The sequence below is a fragment of the Trachinotus anak genome, unplaced genomic scaffold (assembly GCF_046630095.1).
Source record: "Trachinotus anak isolate AG129_WGS33_773 ecotype Australia unplaced genomic scaffold, CSIRO_AGI_Tana_v1 ptg000031l, whole genome shotgun sequence".
Lineage (NCBI taxonomy): Eukaryota > Metazoa > Chordata > Actinopteri > Carangiformes > Carangidae > Trachinotus > Trachinotus anak.
The window spans coordinates 3,980,582-4,002,331 of record NW_027273882.1 but is presented as its reverse complement, the minus strand read 5'-3'; the positions used below and the strand labels follow the sequence as shown (position 1 = coordinate 4,002,331).

General features: G+C 39.3%; 2 protein-coding genes and 4 non-coding genes across 6 annotated transcripts; 1 reads left to right on the top strand and 5 right to left on the bottom strand.

Annotated features, from left to right (window-relative positions):
- The first annotated feature begins 57 nt into the window (after positions 1–57).
- On the top strand, positions 58–4,073 carry ccdc25 (coiled-coil domain containing 25). Its single transcript, XM_071467412.1, has 9 exons — positions 58–243; positions 416–463; positions 620–659; positions 1,138–1,189; positions 1,981–2,056; positions 2,280–2,383; positions 2,678–2,880; positions 3,017–3,062; positions 3,528–4,073. Exons 1-9 carry the CDS (start codon positions 219–221, stop codon positions 3,555–3,557), a joined length of 624 nt encoding a protein of 207 aa, XP_071323513.1. The 5' UTR covers positions 58–218; the 3' UTR covers positions 3,558–4,073.
- A 427-nt stretch (positions 4,074–4,500) lies between these two features.
- On the bottom strand, positions 4,501–4,573 carry trnaa-agc (transfer RNA alanine (anticodon AGC)). The gene has a single exon. It is a non-coding gene; the product is annotated as a tRNA-Ala (tRNA).
- Positions 4,574–5,000: 427 nt separating this feature from the next.
- On the bottom strand, positions 5,001–5,073 carry trnaa-agc (transfer RNA alanine (anticodon AGC)). The gene has a single exon. It is a non-coding gene; the product is annotated as a tRNA-Ala (tRNA).
- Positions 5,074–5,459: 386 nt separating this feature from the next.
- Positions 5,460–5,532, bottom strand: trnaa-agc (transfer RNA alanine (anticodon AGC)). The gene has a single exon. It is a non-coding gene; the product is annotated as a tRNA-Ala (tRNA).
- A 308-nt stretch (positions 5,533–5,840) lies between these two features.
- On the bottom strand, positions 5,841–5,929 carry trnay-gua (transfer RNA tyrosine (anticodon GUA)). The gene is given in 2 exon segments: positions 5,841–5,876; positions 5,893–5,929. It is a non-coding gene; the product is annotated as a tRNA-Tyr (tRNA).
- A 615-nt stretch (positions 5,930–6,544) lies between these two features.
- On the bottom strand, positions 6,545–21,576 carry tmem214 (transmembrane protein 214). The gene is made up of 17 exons (XM_071467404.1): positions 21,309–21,576; positions 15,915–16,108; positions 15,324–15,474; positions 15,005–15,139; positions 14,407–14,489; positions 14,030–14,135; positions 13,067–13,148; positions 12,727–12,828; positions 11,994–12,135; positions 11,349–11,440; positions 11,147–11,195; positions 10,496–10,603; positions 9,841–9,958; positions 9,630–9,726; positions 8,771–8,939; positions 8,535–8,686; positions 6,545–7,767 (listed from the first exon to the last, which is right to left on the bottom strand). The coding sequence occupies exons 1-17, from the start codon at positions 21,460–21,462 to the stop codon at positions 7,629–7,631; spliced, it is 2,073 nt and encodes a 690-aa protein (XP_071323505.1). The 5' UTR covers positions 21,463–21,576; the 3' UTR covers positions 6,545–7,628.
- Between the last annotated feature and the right edge of the window lie 174 nt (positions 21,577–21,750).

The window sequence follows — 21,750 nt, the reverse complement described above, 5'->3', positions numbered from 1 at the left end:
TGTCACGTTTACTGAATATCAAGCTTTTACTTTGAAGGCAGGTTCATGTACTTCCTGGGTCAAGTTGTACATGCGAAAAGTGACAGCACGGTCCGGTGACAGTAACAGCGATCTGTCGTTAGAAGCTGATCGTGTTTGGTTGTGTTGGTACTTTGCGTGTTTCCTTTCAGACTTCACCCACTACTCATCATCTAGTGGCGAGTTTTAATTCACAGAAAATGGTGTTTTACTTCACAAGTGCCGGTGAGTTGAGGCAAACGGTTAGCAGCAGTGTTAGCTTGTAGCTTGGCTAACCGGTTGCCTTTAAAACTGTTGGTTTTATTTTTCTTTCATTTTACACGACTTCGTCTGTGTCTTTTATGTGTTTTGTGTCAGGTAATATTACTGTTTCACTAAATAATTCCTTCTCTCTCAGTGGTGGAGCCTCGCTACACAATCTACATGGGAAAGGACAAGTATGAAAGTAAGATAGCGTTATGTTACAGATTCACTTCATGCTGTATGCTTTTATTGTAATCAATGACTTGTGCTCTGATCATTATATTATTCTGGCGAGTCAATGTTTGTCATGAGTCGTAAATTATAAGTCTTGTTAAGTCTTGGTTGTTTTTGTTAACAGATGAGGATCTAATCAAATACGGATGGCCTGAAGACATCTGGTAACATCAAACACTCATGTCTTCATCTTAACTTTTCTGTTCAAAAAGAAGTTTGTGCAGCAAAGTGACTGAAATTTACAATACAACCTGTAGCTGAAAGGCCCCAAGTGTATGGGAATCATCTGTAAACCTTTATCTGTGCATAGAAATTAAATTTCAGGCAATAAGAAGTTCATTAAATATAAAATAATAATGTAAAAATGTTAAACTGGAGACAGTTTAATATTTATTATTATTAAATTAACATTTAACAGCAGCTAAACCTGGTTCATCTGGTTCAAATTCAGCTTTATGCTTTATCACTAAGGATTTTGAGTTTTAACCTCCCACTTCACCCTGGAATTGTTCTCTAGGCACACTTTACTTATGGATAAAGACTTAATGTTGTTGTTGTTATTGTTTTCTTATTAAAATTAGATTTTGCAACATCTTGTCATTTTAACTCAACATCTAATGCTTTTTTTCCCTCTATCTCCAGGTTTCATGTGGACAAACTGTCCTCGGCCCATGTTTACTTGAGGTTGCCAAAAGTAAGGAGTCAACACATTGAATGACCTAGAATACTAAGATTTGAAAAATACATATTCAGGTTATGATACCAAAAACATTAGAAGTGGCACATCCAATAATTAAAATTTTCACATATTTAAACCACTTTTTACCAATTCACATATAGCCAAGTGCAAAACACTGTAGTGGGGGAAAGACAGCAAGGAAATTAAACACAATATAGCAGAAAGTGTGTTTAGAGCGCTTTTATGTGCAGCTCATGGAGACATGTCCCAGAGCTGCCTTCAGGTTGTGCTGCTGCTTTCAACTGAGAAAGTAATACCAGCTCACACTAGTTCCCGCACTCTTTTTGCTTGTGAGCGAATTTTACTAGAGCTGAGATCATCAGTCAGTTAGTCAATCTACAGAATATCAATCAGCTACTGAGACATCAATTAAATCATTCAAGTATTTTTTTTTTTTTAATTATTAAATAACAAATGTTCCTTTGTGCCAGCTTTGTCAGCTTTTGTGACAGTAAAATGAATATGTACTGGACAATATTAACAACTCAGCAGTTTATCAAGAAAATAATCATCAGATGAATTGATATTTATCAATTGTTAGTTGCAGCCCTGTGTCATTAAACTATCATGTAAAATGTTATCAAGTTATCACAGGCACTATACAGACGCAACAATACTGTGGTCATGGTTAGTTTGAATATTATGATGACTGGTTGATTGAATGTACATTGTCACCTGCTTTTATTGTCCCTCGACTACTACGCACTCTTAAGGGCCGCTAATTGATCTTTGGGTATCTTTTCTAGGGTCAGACCATAGATGATATTCCTCCAGAGGTGCTGATAGACTGTGCGCAGCTGGTGAAAAACAACAGCATCCAAGGTAAAGACCTGCCTTCTGAGAAACAAGCACTGAGTCTGAGAACAAGCTTATTGGCACCAAGGTTGAGTTAAACCAGAGCCACAGCTGATCATAGTGCATTAGATCTACTAGCTGAGAGTTTTCACTCTGAAACGTGGAGGCTGACAATCATCCTGCTGTCTTAAATTTGACAGTGACATACATGTCCAAAATACTTAAAAATAATTGTGTTGTGTGCCGTCAGGCTGTAAGATGAACAACATCAATGTGGTTTACACACCGTGGGCCAACCTGAAGAAAACTGGAGACATGGACGTAGGACAGATTGGCTTCCATCGACAGAAGGAGGTCAGTAAACCACAGCTGAAATAAAAACAGTTGACTGTTTGATGATTTAATAAGGATGAAACATATTGTTAGCTAGATAAATTACAGCTTCATGTTTAGTGACCTAAACAGAAATCAGCATTATCTGGAAGAGAAAACACAATTGAATCTCAGTATTATTTTAAAGTATATTTGCTGCACAGTGTCTGATCCTCACGTTGTCCTCACTCTACCTCATTTATTCCACATCACAAGTGTTTTATGCATCATCTGCCAGCAGTTTTGAGTTTTTCATGCCCGTGCCACGTCTCGCAGGTGAAGATCGTGGCGGTGGAGAAGAAGATCAATGAGATCGTAAACCGCCTGGAGAAAACAAAAGTAGAACGCTCCCCTGACCTGGCGGCAGAGAAGGAGTCGAGAGACAGAGAGGAGAGGAACGAGAAGAAAGCTCAGCTCCAAGAACAGAAGAGGAGAGAGAAGGAAGAGCAGAAGAGGAAAAAAGAGATGGAGGACCTCAGGTACGCTGACAACTGGTCAAAATAAGGCAACGTAGTTTGGAGTGTTTTGGATTTGTTTTTCAATATGTAAAGACAAAAAAAAAATGCATACACATGGTATTTTTATTTAACCCTATGTTTTGGTTTTCCTCTCCAGGAACTATACGTCACTGATGAAGAATGAAAATATGAAGACTAATGAGGTGAGGATGTCACCCAACCAAGAGGAATCATACTATTTCTCACATACTTTTTACTATGCAACATAATTCATGGACAGGAAAAGTCAGAAAGTCTAAGAAATTCTTTGTCTTCTTTTTACAGTTATAGTGCTATAAAAAAAACACCTTGAAATTTCTCATGTTTTATTGTCCTATAATCATTAAAAAGCTATTTAAATGTAGACTAGTGATATGGTTTCACTTTGACGCTGGAGGATCGTTTTCTGTTGATCAGAAACAAAAACACCAAATTAAATTCAATTTTTCTGCAATGTTGTAAAACTATAAACAGATGGGTTGAATACTTTATAAATGTGCAGGATTGTTTCCCACTTAGATCAATGACATTAATGAAGTAGGAGGGATTGTTGTTGGATTATAAAAGCTTTGATTTTCTGAGAAGCAGGTAATGATATGATGATGTGCTTTGCTGTGCGTCGTTTGCAGGATGGCTACGATTCAGATGACTTCATGTAAGAGGTGAGGACGAGTCAGCAAGCAGACAGACTCCTCCACTACTCAGATCTGCTGTCAGGATGCTCCCCTGCTGCTTTTGCTTGCTGTAACTCTGCACTGACATTGGGAAAAAAAAATGATACCTTGAACTTTTGGTCACTTGGAGCAGAAAGCAAGCCAGTGAGGGACAGCGCCGGGACTTATGCCTCATGCCGACTGGTTCAGACACTGCTTCCAAACCAAACCACGCTGGCTGACCTCTTCATCACAGGATAACGCTGTAGAAGAAGAACATGGGATGACAGGAATAATGAGGGTCATTTTGGGGAGGAACACTCAAATAGCTGAACAGTGTTTGATTTGGTTTTCACTGCCAATGTCGATTGATATTGATGTATGATAAAACTGGTGACTGTAGGGGTGTTTTAATAACCCTACAAAACCGTTTGCTCTCTTTCTTCATGTGTTCATTTCTCTGCCTGTCAGATTTAATTGAAAATAATTCAGTGTATGAATTAAAATCACAGTTAGTCATTGGTATTGCTTGCACTTTTGTTGACAGCTATATTCTTTTGCAAAGCATCATAAACCAGTCCCAGCCACGTGCATCCATTTGCAGAGCCATGGTGTACGAAGCTCCTGAAGTCCTGAGAGATTATATATCTTTTAAATTTTGTGTGCACAAATTTAGTGCTGCATGTAACAATTGTTTTCACACATTGCCTGCCTTATTCACTAAAACACAAAGCTATGTCTTCACAGTGCTTCTTTTGTCCAACTAACTGTCCAAAATCCAAAGAAATTAAGTTTACATATACACCTCTTTGTATAATGCAGTGCTGTTCAATAGCACCACAGGCTGCATCCTCCAAAATTATCATACATGACACATTTCAGTAGTGTAGAGAGGTGTTTTCTGTTTTTATCTAAGGTTTGTTATGAATGAGGAGGAAGAAGAAAAGCTTGGAGGATGCGGGCATCGATCCCGCTACCTCTCGCATGCTAAGCGAGCGCTCTACCATTTGAGCTAATCCCCCGACATGCCCGATCTGAAGGCGGCACCCCTTATATGGGATATCCTGAGTGTCTGAATGCTACAGTTTCTTGGGGTGACATAAAACCAGGCTTCGGTTTTACTGAACTGTGTGGAAGACAGCCTAAAATATTTCAGAACTTGAAGGTGAAAATTCCTAAATCAAGATTGAGTACTGACCAGTATGCCCAAACTTTTGCAATTTCCACTGTTGTCGTTACAGTTTTTTGAACATAACGAAATAAAAAGTAACAGCATTAACATATAAAAAAAAGGCTTCTTTTCACTTCAAAAATCGGTTGAAAAGATTTTATTATCCATTCTCGTTAAATCACATGCCGATGTAATTTGATTGGAATGAATTATTCCAATGCTGAGTTTTTTCTGTATTTATGTCATGACTGCATTGATAAAGTAGCTAAAAAGCTAACTGGAGGATGCGGGCATCGATCCCGCTACCTCTCGCATGCTAAGCGAGCGCTCTACCATTTGAGCTAATCCCCCTCCCCTACATCAGCAGACATTCCATATATGGAAATCCGGGAAGCGTATTGAACTTTGAACGGATGTGTTTATTTACTTTTTACGGAAGCTTCAGTGCAGAAGGAAGCACTTCCACTAAGATATCCTTTCCACGCGTTGCTTTTTATGTTCCTCTGTCAAACCTTTACAGACAGACAGTTTATGTATGACACAAAATTACTCCAATCACAGGAGAAAAGACACGAACTCACCTGCTGGCAGACGGTCACCTGGGCATGATGGCGTCCTTGTCAGGTATAAACACCAGAACCACTCTGACAAAACGATATCAGGTGTGTGTGTGTGTGTGTGTGTGTAGAAGGAATGGCGGCGAGACATAGTTCCTTTTTTGAAGAGAAAGAAAAGCTTGGAGGATGCGGGCATCGATCCCGCTACCTCTCGCATGCTAAGCGAGCGCTCTACCATTTGAGCTAATCCCCCACGATGCACTACGGCCTGTGACGTAACCCCTTAACGTCACTGTTTTTCATTTCATCTTCGCGCAAATAACATCTAAGAGATTTGATCTAGGATGAAGGTTAGATATGGTCACACATTTTCATTCTTTTATTTCTTTTTTTTTTTTTTTTTCGTATGATAAAACTATTGTAGGAAAAAAACACGCAAGATCTCATCAACATTTATTACGCTACAGCTAGAGGTAAGTGGGTCAGCTAAGCTAGTTGCTAAGCTAGTTGCTAAGCTAGTTCTACAGAAGCTAACCCGTTGTAAACAATGAAAAAGTCACCTCCTTCGAGCCGGATTCGAACCAGCGACCTAAGGATGTCTTGTGCTGTCACTCTACAGTCCTCCGCTCTACCAACTGAGCTATCGAAGGGGCTAGATTCCGCTCCTGCTGATAATATTCCTATAATTACACATTCATTTACTATAAAATACTGCTAGGGTGAATTATTGAGATACCTTCATTTCCTTCCTGTTCATTTCAGTTTGTCGCAGAAACAGAAACATTTCATTGATGTCGTTTCTGTACATTCTTATTCAAAATCTCTTTCAATCTTTCTCATTAATAAAATAGATGTTTGTGGCGTCTGTGTTGGTAGTAATTCATGTTGTCCAGAGGGTTAAAGGTGGAGACAACATTTGCACCACAAGGTCCATTTAGTTGCCATTTTGGAGATTTGTCATGAAAATTGTTGTGTTTAAGTGCTCAGTAAAAAGGATTTTTTTTTTTAACAACAAGATTCATACATTATTTCCTTAGAAACTGACCAAAGTGTTGAAAATGCCCCGTCTCTCAATGTTAAGGAAGATTTTTTCCTGGACCCATTCCTTTATTTGGGTCGACAGCAAAATTTAATAGGTCCCTGACCAATGACCCATTCCTCCCTCCACCAAGTTTGGTGCAAATCGGCTCTTTGGGAATATATATATATATACACACACAAACAGATGAGAACATAACCTCCTGGCAAAGGTAAAACACAATGAATGGGGTTGAAGTCTTTATTATAAATCATTTACATTACAAAGTAAAACATTAGTCATTGCCATGTCCATCCAAACATCTTGTTTACAAGGTTAGTGACTCAGCTTTGCCAGAGGAGGGTTTCTTCTTCTGAGGTCTTATTTTGCCACACAGGAGGATGTTGGCACAGGGTTAATCATACTAACACTGAACCATGCACTCAGACACACACACAGACACACACACACACACACAGAATATCATCAGCTTTCAAGTATGAGTGCACAGGCGCTGTGCTGATTTTAGCTCAGGTTTCGAGCCACTGATGGCAGATGAAAAAAAGTGAGAAACAGGACATAAAATTAAACAGCAAAGACAAGACAAGGTGATGTGCAAGACAGAGACAGTAGGTAGCTTCTTCTCCTTCTTGGATCTTTTTGGACTGATTTGAGATTCTTTCTGTCCCGCTCAGATTCATGCTGTCGACTCCAAATATTCTCAGGGAGTCAATCCACAGACCCCTTCCTCATGATGTCTTTCCTGTTAAAGGCTTGATGAAGGCTTTATTCAGCCTGACACACAACAATATTGCATCTGATCTGACATAGTGAGCTGGACAAGGTGGAGGAGGTGAAGTGGACCTCAGAGTTTAATTGACAAGGTCTTGGAGTCTGGAAAATCATTTTTGGTCTTTTCCTTGCCCTTTACCAAGTTTTCACATAACACTTTTTTTTTTTATATATATATTTAAATAAAAATGGTTTAGAAATCATCTACAAACCTACATTTTCTATAAATTACTGAATTTGTTAAAGCAACAGTTGAAATTTGCAGTAGAAAACTCAGGGAGAGAGAAAGAGACGACCTCTGCATCCAGCAGTGACAAAAAAGATTGGTAGAAAAAAAACATCTATACAACAGCAAATTGATATAATTTAGCCAAAAGAAGAGATTGAAGGGTCCTTCTGGGTGAGAGTTCGTTTGTCTGACCCCACAGTGTCCTATCATGGCTTCAGAGAGGAGCCGATGCACTGAAAGGCAGCCTCAGACTGGGTCAGTGTGTGTATAAGTATCATAACCTCTTGTGTTTATATTGTGTGTGTGTAAATTATTTAGCATCTGTTGTTGTGTTATGCTCGCGCTGGGCCCACATCTTGATGGCGGAGGTTGTGTGTTGGAGCAGCTGCCACGCTGAGTTGGTGAGGGACAACGCGTGGCCCTGCAGACATGACACCGACACCTCGCCACTGCAAGACAAAGAAAGACAAAGTTCCTGTCAGTCTCACCTCACATCATCTAATACAGGTTTGAATAAGTTCAGACACAGTCTTGGATTGGTTTGAACCAACTTTCTGGGAATGTATCACCAAGTAATTTATTAAATTGTCCTGCACCATTAAAAATTAATAAATGTCTTTGCTGGTAAAATATTAGTGATCTACAAATTGGTTACAAGGAATTAGTAGGGCAATATAATTTCACTTACTAATATGACTTCCAAACAAAAGGGGGCCAGACATATATAAATGTAGGTGTAATTCATAAATACATGAAAACATACATACAGAAATTTGTGTTTTTAAATTGCTAGTATTCATGCATGTTTATTCTGAGACAGAAATATCTGATGATGCTAAAATAATCCCCAGTAGTTTGTCTTTTAGTCACAGTACTGGCTTGTAATGTTTTGTAATTTCAGGTTTAGTTTGTGAATTGTGAGATATATCTGTGAAATGTAATTTGTTAATATGTTCTCCACGAACACAACATAGGTCAGGAGTAGATTTTACTACAGTCATTTGAACAAAAATTGTGAATCTCACAGAGATTTTAATTATTGCTTTTTTAAAACTTTGATTGTTTTTGTTTTTTTTGTTTCCATTTATTCTGAAAGTTGCATTTTAGTTTTTATTGTGAAAAAGTTTTTATCCTATTGTCTACCTCCCAGCTCAGAAAAACATGAATGTTAAATAAAAGTTAAGGCCAGGTGAAACGGAAGCCTCAGAGCACTGACTTGCAGGAGTCCTGTAGGTTGGTCCATGCTCGTTGGAGCAGGTCAGACATGTAAGCCAGTGCTGGCAGGATGTAGTTCTGATGGAGGAGGAGGAGGAGCTCTTTCAGATATGCCAACACCTGGAACACACTGTCTGGAGTGTTGGTGTTCACCTGAGAAAAGAATAGACAGAGGAAAATGTAAGTTGTTCCACATTAAACATCAGTGACTGACAGTTCATTCGTGCACAGTCTTACCCAGTCTATGACCAGCGGTGTCTTTTCTTTGACCCAGAGGATAAACTGTGTGGTGTTTTCAGAGATGACGATGGCGGCTGTTTTGGCGTTCTCCCGACCTTGTTCCATTAATGGCCCCAAGACCCTTGCACACTCAGAGTAATAATAAGGAGTGTTTGTCTCCAACCAGCTGCAAAAAAAATGCAAAAACACAGAATACAAAACACAGGTTAAATGGTTTATTTGCATTCACAGTTTTCATACATACAAAGAGTTTAAGATTTGTTGTTTTAAACTTGACTTCTCTTTTATATCCAGTACATTACATCATACTGAGAAGTGTTTTTACCATCATGAGGGGGACAGACTATTAGAAACATCTCTGAATATAATCCAGTCAAGTACAACACCATCACTAACTATAGATAACTAGATATTAAAACATATAATGTAATTAACACCAGTTTTATTACACATTACAGGTGTTATAAAATAAGACTTTATTGCAGAACAGTTGTGTTGGATTAGATTGCACAGGTGTACCTAACAAGGTGGCCACAGAGTGTATTACACTAGCTATAATACCTTAAAACATACTACAGTGATTTAAAACATTATGGTGGGAAAATGCTGCAGCTAACACAGCCAGTAAACCAGACAGAAAACAAACTGCTGCAGGAAGTGAAACAGCAGTCTGCCTGACACAGAGCTGTTTCTATCTGTGGGGTTGACTGGCTCATGAGTCAACAGGGTCATGAGGAACAAAGTCTGAGTAGAGCCAAAGACATATTTTAATAATATCTAACACAAAATGCATGAAAATTCAGACATATGAAAATTGGTCGAAGGTTTGTTTCACTGTTTGAGGGTGAGGTCGTACCTGAAGCCCTGTTTTAAGTAGACCGTTATTTTGCCCCAGGCCTGCTGAGATACAGCTGTGACCCCTGAATCCTGCAGATACCTGGCTGTGTTGGAATCTGAAACATACAACAATCATTAAAGCACCTCAAAAACAAACAAAAAAAGTCAGCGGAAACAGTCATAAATGGAAAGACTTGTGACTGTGATGAGTAAACAGCACTCAGACAGACCTGTGAAGGTGCCGTGAGATCTGACGTCATGTGCGATGAAGCCGGCAGCAAACACAAGCAGAACCATGAGCAGTTTCAACCAGGGGATCCCATGACCTCGCATCTTTACCTGCAGATTCTGGAGACAAAAAAAGCAAACACTGAACAGAATACAATTTTTTTTTGTGTCTGAGAAAATTGTGTTTGGTACAGTTGGATGCAAAAGTTTGGGTAATGTTGGGTTACATTATAATAATTTTTGAAGTAAAAACAAGTAAATACAACCCCTGCTGCAAAGACACATGAAGAATAAGTTGGTCTTCAACTGTGAATGCACTGTTATTTTTTAATTCATGACAGCTCATGATATAAAAATTCTCCACTTCAGAATTCAAATTAAAGTCAAAGTCAAATTAAAAAGTCTCTCTGAGTCCATGTGATGATATGGAGTAAATAAAGACTTAATTTTAAGCAAAATACACCTTCTATGTCTAATTGTATCTTATATCAAGCCTAGGACCACATAGACAGCTTTTTGGAGTTTTTAATATTAAATTATCCATTTCAAACAACCATCAGAATGTCAAACATCTTTGTTGTTGTTACATGAAAAAAGTTGGCAACAAATATATTTAGCAGCTAAAATCTGCTTTTACAGCCCCTGTGTGTGTCTCACCTGGCACAGGTTATTGCACTCCTGAAGGTCGTGAGATTCAATGACATCTCTCATCTCCTCATTGGTCACTCTGAAAGACTGGATTGTTTCCTCAAGGTTCTTCCGCAGCTAAAGATGGAAAATACAACACAGCAGTCAAGTACAAGATAGTTTTAAAATGCCAATTAAACCAATAAAGGTGTGTTTGCATTTCTCAACCTCAAACACTTTACCCTCCCCCCTCCACTGGTATAATTAAAGCCCATTTAAGACTCATATTTTTAAATTTTTAATAGTCATCATGAAAACAACATGAGTGGTTTGCTTTTATTTATTTCTTCTCTGTGTAATGCTGTTATATTTTTGTGATTTTTTTCCAGATATTCCATGCTTTTGCATTTATTAGCATCCACACAAGTCTGAATTTTTAGTCGAGTATAATCATCAATAAAATAATCTCTTTGATCAATGTGTTCTATAAATAAATCAACTTTACTTCTTTATTCTTAATCTTCTACTGCATCACACAGAGTTAGGCTTGACCCATGTGCCAGTTTGTCTCTCTGTCAGCAGAAGTTTAAGATTAAGATTAAGATTAATGCTTAAATTACATTATTTCCAGGGAGCCGAGTTTGGTCTAAAAACCATCAGATGTCATGGCAGGAGTCATACCTTTGGTGGCAGGACATTCCAGGACTTCAATAAATGATTCAACAGCAGACTGGAAAAGAAAAGAGAAATGAACAGTGAGCTTACATCCTCATGTGTCCATATATGTAACCTAGTCTCTGTAAAATCTTAATGGGAACATGTCATCAAAGTTTTAAAATCAGAGTGTAATGACTGAGACGTGTGTTGAGTGTGTTTAACTCACCTGGACTGGGGTAGGTGTTTAGTGTAGAGCTGCCTCCACACTCCAAGACTTTGCACATCCACACACAAACACTCTGTCATACAGTTGAGCAGCTGCAAAAAACATGAGAAAGGAAGAGAGAGACAAACCAATGATTAGGAGATAACATCCTCTTTGAAACGCCACAAAGAGGGCAGTTAAGTGGCAGGTTTTTAAGTAGATGAAAATTCAATAGTGACAGACCACATCCTACCCATAAAAATGTGATGTCTGAAGATGTCAAAACTGCAGAAACACTTAGTAAAAAGAACAACTTTATTGTGTGACCAACACAATACCACAAGTGTTGCTCAATAAATGCAAAGGAGAAAGTTGCCACATCGATGTGTTAAACATAGCTAGCGGCTGTTTGTAAACAGTGTTACAGACTGTATTTTCCCCCAAGCTTAGCCATAAGCCAATATGATATTTTGGACTGTACGTGATGCTGGTCACCACAATGGGCCTATTACCAACTATTAACAACATACTGTATAATAAGTCTCTTATCACTATGATTTATATTGTTGCACTGAGCTAAACTACACTCAGACTTTAGTAGCAGCGCACAGGTCAGTTTAAATTCTCCCACACACACACACGTGCGTGTACATGTGTGGGCCATACCTCTCTCTTCATGTCATCTGGACAGTGTGGTGTGGCTCTGGACAGGAAGGATGGCAGGTATGTGTGTAATGTGCTCTCAGGCTTGGCTCCAAATGCAAGGACTTTAAGTCGAGGATACAGACGTCTCAGCTGCTCCTGCAGACTGAACACAAACAAACATGGGTTTATTAGTTTTTTGAGGAGGTAAAAATCCCTTAGACCCTCACCAAGTTGTGGTCAGTGTTTTCAAGTATAACTGTAAGAAATGATCAGCGTGACAATCCATCATCATTCAGAATTCATGATGGACCGTCAACAGCTTTCCATGGTTTTAAAGAAGATTAGGGACTAGAGGAGAGGAAATTGTGGAAAAAAAATGGAAGTTTGCTGAATAGGAAAAGTGAGCTGAGACTAAAAGAAAAAACCTGATACTCAAAATGTTCAAGTTCCAGTACAAAGACAAATCCAATAAGATTTCCAGATTTCCAATAATCCTCTTCAGTGACTTCCAGTGCTTCATTAAATTTGAAAATCAAATGGAGTCACTCTTCTCCTCCCAAACTCACATCTTGTAGTTGTTTGTTAAGATACAATTTGGGGTTTAGCATCCGCACAAAAATCTCAACCATTCATTTTGTACATCCACTTATTCTTACACTGTGTAATCATGCTGCGCACATAGGAGTATTCAACATAAACAAATGAGAAAAACTGACATGACTGTGTAGTGGAGTTTGCATCAGTTTACATTCACCTTGACGACAGGGCGTTCTTGGGCATGAAGGCAAAATCCAGTAGAGGAAAGAACTCTTTAGGACCCATGATGCCAAATCCCTTTGTCAGGTTTGCATGAAGTCTGGAAGAAGAAGAACAACAAAAAAAATTGAGATTCAAGGTAGATTTCAGTTTAGTCAAGGGAAAATAATTAAAAGAAAAGGGTACAAAGGAATACTAGTCTCTGTCGCTTTATTTTTTCAGATGAATGAATATTTGGTAGTAACACACATGGATAGAGTATATAGGTGTAGTCAAAAGTGTTTTACTTTACCTAACTAAAATATAAAATATTTCTCATATTTCTCAGTCAGACTTACAGGAGAAGTCGCTCCAGATAGGCAATAGCATATGCAGACAAGGACTTCACCCCGAGCACAGGAAGCATGATACCCAGCCACACTGAAACGCAAATGAAGCACTTGATTCACTTCATACTGGAGGAACATTTAGTTCTGACATTAAATGAGTCAACAGTAGTACTTTTCAGCTTTCCCTTTAAGAAAATAAAAGCCCACAGCAACTGCAGTCAGTAAAACTTAATCATCTAAGTAACAAGGTGAAACAAAACTCAAAGTTATCTATTGTGATGAAAATTGGAGGAGTTCAACAGCAGCCCAGCAGGCTGCTCTAATGCATTTCAGGTGTAATTTTGTTGCCATTTTAATGTGACCCCCCCCTCCCAGGAAACAGGAAACACTTTGCTTTTTAAATTCCTGTTGTGCAAACTCTGTTGACAAGATTAGAGTGTTCCTGAACAGAGTTTTTCCACTCCTATTTTAGAGGGAGAGAGAAAGAGAAGCAGTCCTGCTGTTTAATTCTGATTAACAATTTAAAGAGATGCAGAACTTCTTGCCTCAGAATGAATCAACTATCCTTCCTTGCCTTAAGGGAGACAAACGGTACACAATAACCTTATTTTGCAGATGAAGGTTGTTATGTAATTTTCCAAGAATATTCATTCACCCATGCCCACATACTGACACCCACCTCACTGCTGACTCCCACACCATATTGCCTTGACAAATACCAGCTAAAACCCTGGTGAGTTTTGAGTTTTTAAAGTTATCATGTGTTTAAGATTGCAGATGGCTGTCGGTGGATGTGTTACGGCTCTAATGTGCACTGTTGCTTCATTAACCCCGAGCCCAGAATTTCTGGCAACAGAGGTTGTTGGGAAAGTGGGAGAAAGGACAAACTAGGAGCAGTACAGTTCAGAGGACGATGAATTACTGCATCTACATATCTAAAGGAAGGCTGATAAGTGTTTGACTGTCTGTTACCTCTTAGCCCCTGGCTGAGGTCATAAAATCCTGCTTGCCCCAGAGCCCACATGATAGTCAAACACTTCACTGGACGATTTTGAACTGACCGCAGTAACTCCAAATACTAGAGAGGGAGGAAAGGGGGAGAGAGAGGTATTACAACATATTGCAAAGTTATTGCAAAAGACAAATCCTCCATTACATTGGACAACAGAACTGAAACTGCCACTCCACACGCCAGTTGGTTGGCTGCTCAGTTTATAGCTTGAAAAACCTGCTGGCAATTATACAATTTTTTGACATAATTTTGTAACAAGTACATGCAGAGTACACAAGAGCAGTGAAGCAGCAATCTGCCAGTTGTCTGCAAGGCTCAAGGTCAGAGACACACTCACCTCTGGCAGATTTTGGGTGGCTATTCTGGGTTTGTCCTGAAGGACAGCCTGGATGCAAACTCTGTAGCCATGCAGTGGTTCTCCTGGAAACAAAAAGAAAAAGCTATTGGTTGTTTTTCAGCCTCTGTGTTTTGTCTGTTCTTTGTCCCTGCTGATACCCATATATTCTGAAATCAAGATGAAGAGATAATTAAATGAAGTGTCCTGATGGCTCAGGGGCCTAACACGCTGACCGTGTCCTCACATCCCTGGTTCAAGTACAGCTGGACCTTTGTTGCATGCCAGTGCACACTTTATCTCTTTCTATCAATTTCCTGCACAACTTTCTGTTGTTTAATAAAGGCAACATCCCCCATAATACTTAAAAATATATACACTCAGTTGCCAGTTTATTAGGTACATCTTGCTAAAACTAAGTAAGACTACTACAACAGCCAGGCCATAAACCCTGTACTGTTATAGGGTTGTGTCTAATTTTTTTCAATGAGGGTAGGCTAAATATTTGAAACACCTCTTTGTATAATGCAGCTCAATTCATCAGACGCGATGGATAATCCCCAAACCACTTCCATCTCTTCATGTAAGCTCTTGCATTTACCTGACTGTCTGTCCAGCTCCCTGAGCATAGTGTAAACACAGTGGTCAAAGAAATCTGGCAGAATGTCGTTGCAGCGTCCGATGAGGCCTTTGATCACTCCTCTCAGCTCCTTTCCTGTAAGGCAGTATGGGTAGTCTGGGCAAAAAAAAAAAAAGACATAAAAAGGTGGATATGATTTAAGTGCTTACATTTGGTAAGTGCAAAATGTCACTGCAGAAACATTTGAATATCAGATAGCTTGTTGACAAATGAGCCATGAAACTAATAGACCATACTGACAATGCACAAAAAAAAAAAAAACATTCCGAGTTAGACCGACCGTGAGCATAGCTGCTTAGTGTGGGCTCGGTTTCTGGCACAGTCAGATGGAGGTTAAGGTATCCTGCCAGGTCTTTGACCCAGACTGATGGGTTCTCTGGGAACAGAGTCTGACTGCGGGCCAACTGCTGCTTCAGGTCCCCAACATCCAACTAAAAAGAGAAAACAAGACAGAGAAAACATTAAGTCTGCAAATTCAGAAACACATTATGCAAAAGATGGGACTGTGTTTCAGCATGTGATAGTGTGCTTTGAAGATGTCACAATGCTGCATTGTTTGTATGCATAAATTTAAAGAGGTTTCACAAGACAGACATTTATTTTTGTCTTTCTATTCACAGACAATATCAGCCAAATTGTTACATCAGTACTGAGGATGATAAAATCAGTTTTACTCTATAATTTTAGCAAAAACAAGTTGATGTGGGGACAAAGAGCCATCCAAAATCTGCAAGAATGATCAGTTCTGTGTAAGTCATTCATACAGACTGTAAACAACTCCAAGTAGTTCTCAACAGCCAGGTAGTTTTTAAAATACCCTGATATGATATAGTTAATCAGGAGAAAGATCCTGAGAATGAGAATTACTCACATGTTTGAAGGCTTCCTCAAGGTTCTTGTAAGTTGCAGGGGTGACTGTACTGCTGGAGTTTGATTTCTTGGATGGTTTACTTGATGAGGATTTCTTGTTTTGAGGCTCAGCTGGTGGTGGAACCTGCTCCTTGTTCTGTTTCTTTCCCATCTTCTCGAAGCCGTCGTACACACTCTCTGACATCTTCAGGGGCGCTGAAGGAAAAAAGACAGCGGTGGTTAAGACACACGCTCTACACAGACACGAGAGCCTGTACTTATTTTGAATGCAGCCTCTTTTCAAACTTCTTGGGTCTTCTGTAACACTTTAGTCTATTGCCCCTGTGTCCTAAGAATCATGTTAATCCATGAAACCATGGCATTTCCCTCCCCTGCTGCTCCCTCCCCTCACATTCAGTGCCTTACTTATCCCTTCTGCCCTCCCTCCATCGCTTGTATAATGGGCTGTTATTCTCCAAGACAATATTCAGGCAACACTCATTACAATTCACAGAGGAATAATGTTAAGAACCAGCAGCACTTCAAGTCTTCCCCTCAAACAAATTTACGTTTTGAAGGCCAATACAAATATTTTTGTTCTGAGGTTCCCACTACTGGATATCTTAGGATTATATCGTACATTAAATGTTAAAACAACCCTATTTTTCAGTTTCAAAATATCTGAATGTCATGTATTCGCCAGAACTTTTCTTTATTCCTAGGATGTGAAAGACTCTGAAAGGATGAGGCTTGAGTCATTCTATAAAATCATCAAAAGACCAAAACCAACAATGTGTTTCTTCAATGCGTTCTTACAACACTTAGCTCCTCTTTTTCTAAGGAAGACATAAGTCTTTTTCAACAGATCACAAATATATAGTATTTGTAACACAGCCGAGTATTGTAACTGTTTCAGTAACTGTTACTCAAACAAAGAAATAGTTCATTTGTTGGGGACTATTTTCAGCTGTGCATTAACATGAGTACAGTGTTCGTGTTTAGTGTAAAGAAGAAAAATGTCACTCAGTGCCACAGTGCGGGTCATTGGTGTGTTTTTAATAAGTTTTAATGAATGAGCTCTATAACATAGAAAATTAACTAGATCACTCTTTGGATACATGGACAGCACTTGCCAGTTGAATAAGTTCACTGTTGGTTTAAGTTTTTAAGTCTAGAAATATTGGCAATCTTATGCTTTAAATAGCACGACCACACAACAGTTAAACCCTCCACTGACAGACATACAATCAAAATTATTATAAGACTCTAGCCCATATTCATGCATCAAAGACCTTCACAGTATATAACTTTGGGTCCACGCGACTGCACGCAGGAATTCCAATGACACCCACCCACAAACTTGAGCAGCTGTTGACAGAGGTCACCAGCTGTTCACTAATCATTCAGCTGTAAATGCTGCTGAGGAGCCAAAATCTATATCTGGTCTCTCTGTGTGTGAGTGTCGGCACAACGCAGAGTGATAACACAAAGAAAATACTTGTTTCATCACGACATGTCTTACTTCTCCAACTGGATTCACCACTGACTTTATCCCCACAACTTCCCCATTCAAAATATGCTCAGCCAGGATTATTCTTCATTCCCCTGAACTGAAACATGTCCACCACAGTGACCAGGCTGAAGCCATGAGTTGTAATTTTTGTCACTCAGGTCCAGTTGTCATCCCTGTGAATGATTCATCTTAGCAAGCACTACCACAGCTGAACAGTGAAGAAAGTACTGAAAGCTGAGAACTAAGTAATCTGACCAGGTGTTCATGTCTATTAATACAAAACAAACATCCCTAAGTGTCAGGACGTCACCTAATGTCCAGTGGCAGCGTCTGACAAGGGAAGACATCTGTTACAGTGACATACAGTAACAGAGCAACAAGTGACGCTGCTACGCTAGAGAGTAGGAAATGGTGAAAAATTTTAAACTTTTTACAAATGTGCCAAATTCGAAGGGGACAACGAAAAACAAAGCAATCATAAATCTTTTTTTTTTTTTTTTTATGTTGTATTTTGATGCACCTGTGAAGTACTTTGTACGTCTAGTTTTGAAAAAAGAAAAGTGTCTATATATATATTGTACTGTTGTATGTTGCTGTCTGATACTTAATAGTTTGCTCTACAGTGAGCAGTAAATTAAGATTTCAGACACTGACTGATCATGGACATTATGTGTTATCACTGACAGGTGTATTTCTTATGGTTCCACTCTGATTTTTTTATGGGGCACTAGAATTACGACAAAATGGCAGACAACAAATGCAGTGCACTTGGTATATAAGGAGTGATTCTGGACATAGTCCAAGTTTAACATCTTTCCACAACATTGACAGTAGAGCCAAACTGTTTGGTCTGACATAATCAATTTTGTTAAAAGCAGAGGCCTTGTCAGATCCTATAACGTGTTCAGACATGTTGTTCAGTCATACATGGGTATCATATCAGCTGACTTAAATGTGACCTTCTCAAGGTCCTCGTTTCTCCTCTTATTTGCATGATTAAAAGATAATCTCACATGTTAAAATCAGTTTCATGCTAAAATAAACATTACATCAGCAAAATTCGTGTTTATGGTGTTTTCTTGTGAAGACACCGCTTGTGAGCCTGCTTTGAAAGGTACAAAGGCCTCCAGCTGAACTTCAGGCTGGAGGAATATTTCAAATGTGCTGAAACCACAGAAGTCTCATGATTCAAATGCTGGAAGAAACAAACTAAGATTGTGTAAAAATGCTCATTGATAATGTACTGATGTAGATGGTCTCTTGGAATTCAGTACTAATCTAATCATTTGTACAGTTGGGAAAAGCTGTTGTACACTTTTACCAGTAAGCATGGGCCAGGTTACTCTCTGTTAAGTAAATACTTCACATATTACTGTGGTGATTAGGGAGCTTAGAAAACAAAAAGAGAGGTGTATTTCTTTTAGATAAAACATTTACCCCACCTCCCCACTGATACAGCCCGTTACTGTGATCAGACAGACTTTGGACAGGCTGCACTGATAAAACTGATGTATTTAAATGACAGTGGCAGGGTGAGATCTAATCTTCCTGCCATTATTTAAAGCAGCCACAACCAAGGAGAGGACATGTTAGTTGAGGGAGTTGATGTCAAGTTTACTGACAGCAACTCCAAACAGTCCATCATGGGTCCGTAGTTACGTTCTACTGGATTAGATCAATAAGGAAAGCATCATAGTAAACCGCAAAACATTAACAAGATGTTTTCCATGGGCAGATTAACATGCTCAGGGACCTCAGATTAAAAATTGCCCCTATTGATCACCAATCCCTCACACTCTCTTAGCAATGTGTACAGATTTCTATACCAGAATACTACATGGCCGCAAGTTTGGTGTATGGTAATTTGATTAAAAACAAATTAATGTAGGAATTTGCAATATGTAGCAACTGAACTGAAATAATAAAATTAGTGAAACAAGACTTTGAGGGTCTTCAGAATAGGTCTTCAAAATCAGGTAGTAAAGCAAGATTCATTACAAGCCCCTTATCACGTCAGCAAATTCTGAGCTTTGGTGCATATTCCCTAACAAATTCTACATGAATTTAGCTGGTTGACACACTAAAACTAGAGCTTTCAGGACTGCTGGAGTTCTGGCACCCTGGGGCTATTGCCCACTTTATTTAGTTTCACACACACCCACATGACGGCTTCGGAATCTGATTCAAAGGTTTAAAACTGCTTTCGTGGGTAGTTGAGGTGTATTGCGTATTGTTGAACTGTGTTGTGTTGTGTTACGAGAGTGAGAGTAAGGAGAGTTTGCCAACCTTCAAGTGGTACAAAATACTTCCCAACATGTCCACAAGCATTACCAATGTCCATTACAAAATATTTCCTTCCTACTGTCTCTGTATTTCTTAAAGTACTGCCACTGACAATGATACAAATACCCCCATGTTTCTTAACGCTGCATTGCTCCCAGTTTTAAACACTTAAACCATCAGCCCCTCTCCCCAACCACCAGTAATCCTAAAGAACATTTCATACACTGTTCACTATACAGCACAAAGCTGCCATAAGCTTTGCCCATCTGGCCAACACTACACTGTTCGTCTGTGTAGAATCACTGTAAGTACGTGCATGCGTGTGTGCTTGCATGCATGGATTTACTTCCTCTGTGAGTTTCATTTGTTTACAGACATAATTATTTGTTTATGTATTAAGTCATTTATTTACTAATTCATTGATCTATTAATTTATTCATATTTGCTTCAAAGAGATTCACCTGTTTGTCAGTTTTGAAACATTTTGCAACAGAGCACTTTCCCTAACTTTGACCAGCTGAGGTCTCCCTCCAGCTCTGATTTGAGAGGCTTGGAGTAATTGACCTTTTTCGATACAAATGTATTGAAAAGGTCGCTGGTTCATAAAGCTTCATTTCGTCATCACTAGAAAAAGGTTATGAATATTTCCCACTCCGGACATGTCTTCAAAATGTTTGCTTTGTCACAGCCCACAGATTTACTACACAAAGCATCCTGAAAAGCTGGAGTCAGTGAATGTTTGGCACTTCTGCTTAGAAAATAACTTACACGACCAATCAATTACCATAGTTGTGATCGATTAATTTTTTCTTTGTTTATCAGATATTTATTGTTTTAGTTCTGTTGTGAAAAACACTGAACTCTGCAATTTCAGGTGCAGGGCTACCATCTACCTAAGTACTGAAACAGTGCAGAACTAAATTAAGGATATGGGTAATTATATTTTCCACTAATATTTACTATATCGCGCTTTGAGGAAAATTTCACATCAACATCTGATCACTCAGAAGTGACAGCTGTCACTGGAGGCTCAGCGACAATAAGCTGATGCCTAATCTAATAACTTAACCGCTCAGCTACAATTAAACAACATAGTTAAGATGCATTTAATATTTGTAGCAGCAAAAGAAAGACATGAATACATGCTCCGGAGACGCAGCTCCTCAGTTATGACGATGCCTCTGTTGACACATTGCTGGAAAGGCTGCTAGCAAGCTAACTGCACATGCTATCTGACTAGCAATGCCTTCCGGTTGTATGTGGGGGGACAGCTTGGCTCAGAAATGCCAGGTACCTATTATTTTTCAACTTAATGTGCCAGCAGGGGAAGTGAAGTGTATTAAATCGAATTAAAATGAGAATATCTAATCATCGTATGAAACACTGCGCGAAGCTAAGCGTAGCTAGCTTGTCAAATTATGTGGCAGTTATGAGCCACCTTCTTCCGCAACGTTACCACAATGGAGACACAACAAAGTTTAGGTTGAGAAGATCCGGTTTCGAGCATGAACACAGCTACACGGGCAGCCACGTCCCTCTCCGTCCACTTGAACTTTGGCGGTGAGGTGAACGGGTCGCGGACCGGCTAGCAGCGACGTACAGCGGGCCGTTTTCACTTACGTCTGGACGGTTGGTTGGATTCGCCCAGGGCTTTCCTTCCCCCGCTGCCGGTCTTCTTGTCGCTCGGGTGTTTCCCTCCTCCCGAGCTGTTATTATTTTTCTTTCCCTTCTTCACGACCTCCCATTTGCCGACTGAGCCGTTATTCGAGGCCATGTCTCCGGTCCAGGTGTGGTGCAACGAGCCGCGGGCGCTGGGTGAAACGGGACGGCACGCGCTGACAACGGCTCCGATCGTTCAAACGTCCGCGTGCCACGTCTCTTTGTCGGTATGACGTCAGAGTGACGCGTATGCACCGTTACCTTTTATATATCTGCTTTAAACCTGAATAAAAATATTAAACAGGTGTGCTTTAAGGATGTAAGTCATTTAAAAATATCGTAAAGGTAAATATTTTAAAATCAAAATTCCTCTATGCTTATGTCAAAGTTGTACTTACTTTTA